At 42.4% G+C, this 4,278-nt stretch overlaps 1 protein-coding gene across 1 annotated transcript; it reads right to left on the reverse strand.

Annotated features, from left to right (window-relative positions):
• Positions 1–2,612: 2,612 nt before the first annotated feature.
• On the reverse strand, positions 2,613–3,137 carry LOC148945707 (uncharacterized). The gene has a single exon (XM_089098250.1). The coding sequence runs from the start codon at positions 3,135–3,137 to the stop codon at positions 2,613–2,615; it is 525 nt and encodes a 174-aa protein (XP_088954376.1).
• Between the last annotated feature and the right edge of the window lie 1,141 nt (positions 3,138–4,278).

Raw genomic sequence — 4,278 nt, forward strand, 5'->3', positions numbered from 1 at the left:
TGTCCCATCTTGGAAACTCGACTCACCCTGTTTCCGTCATTTTCTTGTCCCCTCAAGATGGCAAATGTCACCTCCAAGTGGTTGACTAGTTTTGATACCCTTTCAAAAGACAAAGTACCTGCTAATCCAAATTCAGACACTTTTTCATGAGAAAATGACCACTTTGTATCCAGATTCTCTCCAAATCTACACTGATGGCTCAGTTGAATGCAGTACAATCCGCCCTGCATCTGTTATCCCAAGCTATGCACCGAATAGAAAAACCAGACTTTCTGACAAAAGTTCCATCCTCACGGCAGAGCTATCGGCAATAAAAGAGGTTATAAAGGGCATCAATATTAATCCACCGGCTTCCAAAAGAGTAGTATTGCTCTCAGACTCCAAAGGCACCCTTCAGCTCATTGATAATATCTATTGGAATGCTAAGGATACAGACCCGAGGCCAATCAGAGGTCAATTAATCAGTCTCCAAAACAGCTTCATTGAAGTCAAGATCCAACATATCCCCAGCCCCCAAGGCAGCAAATATAATGAGGTAGCAGACCAGTTAGTTAGTAGCTCCTTGAATAATCCAGTCAATCCCAATTTGAAGGCCAAGAGCTTCAGAGACATACTCAGAAGAAGGGTTCCTTAAAAAACAAAAATGCCCATTCCATCCTTATTTCCATCACAGGAAGATAACATTCTTTATTATAGATTCAAAAGCAACTCATTGATCCTGAGCAGGGGTGAAACTCCAGCATTTTTATTTGGGAGAAGGGGGCAAGAAAATTCCATATCTGAATAGTCAAAGGGCATGGGAGGTATAATATTTTTTCTGCTCTCCCTGCTACCCCCAAACGACGCCCCTGATCCTGAGGAAACAGGAGTTTATTTTGCATAGAGCCGATTCTCTATACAAAAGTATTTTCCATTTCCTAAGACATAACAATATCTGCGAGTAGTTCACATAGATGGTAGCAAAACTTATTCCTGACCCATCATCCCCTGTAGATTGAAAATGTCGTGACGCCAAAAGGAGACCGAAGTGGATTCTAGAAGGTTTAGCATTTCAAGAAGAAGAAGAATTAGGGGATAGTATAAAATTCGGGCAATTTTATTGCCCAAATCGGAATTGGGAACAACAGCAACACTTTAAGAATATTGTAATAACATTTCTTGTGATATATATTTCTAGATTTATCAGTAGTTAACTCAACCGATCTTGCTCAAAAACCTCCTCTGGAACACACTTTGGTGGGTTTTTTTGTGGATGGTGAAGTTTTTCCCTCACTAGAGTGCAGATAGTCTGGTATTTTTCTTTTTGTTGTTTAGCATAAAGCTTATTCCAATAGGCAATGTAAAGAACAACCGGTGGAAAAATCCCCCCGAACCCCACCCCAAAGACCAACAAAATCGTTCCACTTATGAATATAATTTAGCATTTTCAGCTAAATTATATGGCCCACTAGAAATTTACCCATTTTTCTAACCTAATCCCTCTCCAATATAGCCAAAAGTAGCTAAAGTAGAAATTTACAAGTTTTATTTTCCTAACCTAACCCCTTTCCAAGAGAGTGGAAAGTAGCTAAACTGGAATTTTATCATAAAGTAAAATGAAATCATTTTCAAAATTTAGAATTAGGCTATCCTATTCAAAGTAGACTAGTTTTCATAATTTTTAAGTGTTTCCTTTTGAGCGGGGCAAATGAACTAACTTGAACTTGACCTAGCACTCTTACTGAGCAGGGTCGCCAGCGTAGAGGGAGCTAATTGACAGCGCTGTCAGTCTTCTCCAAGCAGCTCTGTCCAGGGCTAGGGATGGGGCCTCATTAGGGTCGATGTTGCGGTTGAAAAGACGTTGATTCATAACATCAGCCCATCTGGTGCGCGGCTTCCCTGGAGGAATTTTTCAGACAATCGAGATATTGAAGTCCAAAATGATCCTTTCAAGGGTAGTTGGCGGGAGGCGGAATAAGCGGCCGTACCATCTTAGAGAACGACCTTCTACTTGGGTGGAGAGTTTCGCTAACTTGAAGGTCTTCCGGATCTCTGTATTGCAGATCTTGTCATACTATTTGAAGCCTTGAACTCGACGCAGGTGTCTAGTTTGGATGGCATCGATCTTTTTTAGCTGTGTTTGGGTTATCCGCCATGACTCAGAAGAGTACAGAATGGTGCTTGAGACTGTGGCGTTGTAAATTCGGGCTTTTGTAAGGTGACTAATTTGCGGTTTGTGGAAGACTGCTCTCAGGAGCCGTCCGAATACAGAGTTTGTATTGGCTGATCTTGCTGATATTTCGGTGCCAAGTTTGCCCTTTGATGATATAATTATTCCTGCTTTGCCGCGTCAACAGTTTGGCCGTTGATCTCAACAGTTTAGGGTGATGCCGATGCGGTCTTTTCTATGGGCATGGTCTTCATTTTCTTCCAGTTGATTTGCAGCCCAAATCTAGAGGCAGTGGAGGAGAGCGTCGCGAGTGTAGTTTTAAGTTGGTCGAAATTTTCGCTAAGGCCGGCTACATTGTTGGCAAGTTCAACATCAGACATAAGTCCTCCCGCCATAACTTATGCCAAAAGGGCGCGCTCGGTGTGTTTCGTTCAAAATGTGGTTGATGACACAGTAAAACAACTCAGGTCAGCAGCGCATCCTTTCCGTATACCATTTTGATGGAAAAGGAAGAGGAAAGCTTCCCGTTAACAAGGATGGCACTTTCTGTGCAGCTGTAGAGTTCTTTAAAGAGGCTGACTATCTTTGTTGGTAGGCCCGCAGCTTTCAGGATTAGCCAAAGGGACCGTCTGTCAACGGTGTCAAAGGCAGAATGAAAGTGAATGAAATTTATGTTAGCTTTTATGCTTAATGTCTTCTCAACGATCTGTCTGACCGTATGAATCTGTTCTTTTGTCGATCTTCCTGGCATGAATCTGGCTTGTTGGGGGCAGTGCAAAGAATGTACGAAACTTATTGCAGGTTTCAGCAGTAGTATTGTTAACAGCTTTCCAGGAGCAGAGAGTAGGGTGTTACCACGGTAGTTGCTGCAATCCATCTTGCTGCCCTTGCGCTTAAACACTGACACGATGATTCCTTTCTTCCAGTGCGACGGTATAACTTCAGTGTGCCAGATTACACTGAACACTATCTGCAGCCAAAGTATCATTGCTTGCTGCCCGTAGTAAGTAACTCTGAAGTGATGCCCCAGGTGTCAGCTGCTTTATTTTTTCAGTTTCCTCACGGCCGATTTAATCTCCTTATGAGAAAATTTGGCACCGTCGGGGGTATGAGTAGCTTCTGCAGCAGTAGCAACAAGCCCTGGGTCAATGCAATCGGGTGGATCTGAGTTTAGCAGCTTATTACAGTGTTTCTCCAAGAGACCAACACATTGAGATTGATCGTAAATGGTTTCTCTATTCATTGCTCTCAAGATTGTCGACATCAAGGTATGTTGGCCAGTCAGCTCAAGCAGGATCTTGAATGTTGCACCTATGTCTATCTTTTGGGCAGATTGCTCGAGCTCAGTGGTATTGCCCGCAATGAAGTCTTTCTTGTCCCTGTGAAGCAAGGAGTTACGTTATTTGTTGACCTCTCTGTAGAGTTTCATATCTCATCGGAATCTCGCTTGCCGTCTCTGCTCAATTTTTTCAAACGTCTGGTTGCTAATCCACTTTTTATTCTTTCACGGCTTCGAGTCCAAAACTTCGGTAGCTGCTCTCAGAATATTGTCTTTGATAGTGGTCCATGCTGACTTGCTTTCTGAACACTGGCGGAGAGCCTCGAAGCAGTTAGAGACTTAAACCATATACTGCTCACGAGCCAGGGGACCTTGCTTCAGTCAAGAGATGTCTTTCTTCTTGATGGATGACGAGTTACTCTTATTGGCCACCAGCCGGAGTTTGATCCTTGCAGAGATGAAACAATGGTCGGCATTGCCTAGCTAGGTCCCTCTGTATGAGTGGTAGTTCTGGACAAACGAACTCCAGTGTCGTCGAACAATGATGTGGTGAAGCATCTTTTTTTCCCTCCCGTCATTGCTGTACTATGTGTACTTCACAATTTCTTTTCTCACAAACAAGTATTTGTGACTGATAAAGCGTGGGTGATGCAGCAATTGAGCAGTTGCATCAATTAATTAACCAGTACTGATAATAAAGATGTTTGACAAAGAAGCGGGAAAACTAAGTATACTCAAAGATCAGGATATTTGTATTCTCTTTCTTGTAAAAATTAATAGTATATGCATTTTGATTACAAATGTAGAATGCATGCATGCATAGGAGAATAATGCGGAATGTTTTTAGCTG

Source organism: Artemia sp. Qi Xiang Cuo, chromosome 12 (assembly GCF_049724085.1).
Source record: "Artemia sp. Qi Xiang Cuo chromosome 12, ASM4972408v1, whole genome shotgun sequence".
Classification (NCBI taxonomy): Eukaryota; Metazoa; Arthropoda; class Branchiopoda; order Anostraca; family Artemiidae; genus Artemia; species Artemia sp. Qi Xiang Cuo.

Bases quoted from the DNA above. Each gene is read 5' to 3' on its own strand.
- LOC148945707 (XM_089098250.1), bottom strand. From the start codon at position 3,137: ATGATACTTTGGCTGCAGATAGTGTTCAGTGTAATCTGGCACACTGAA.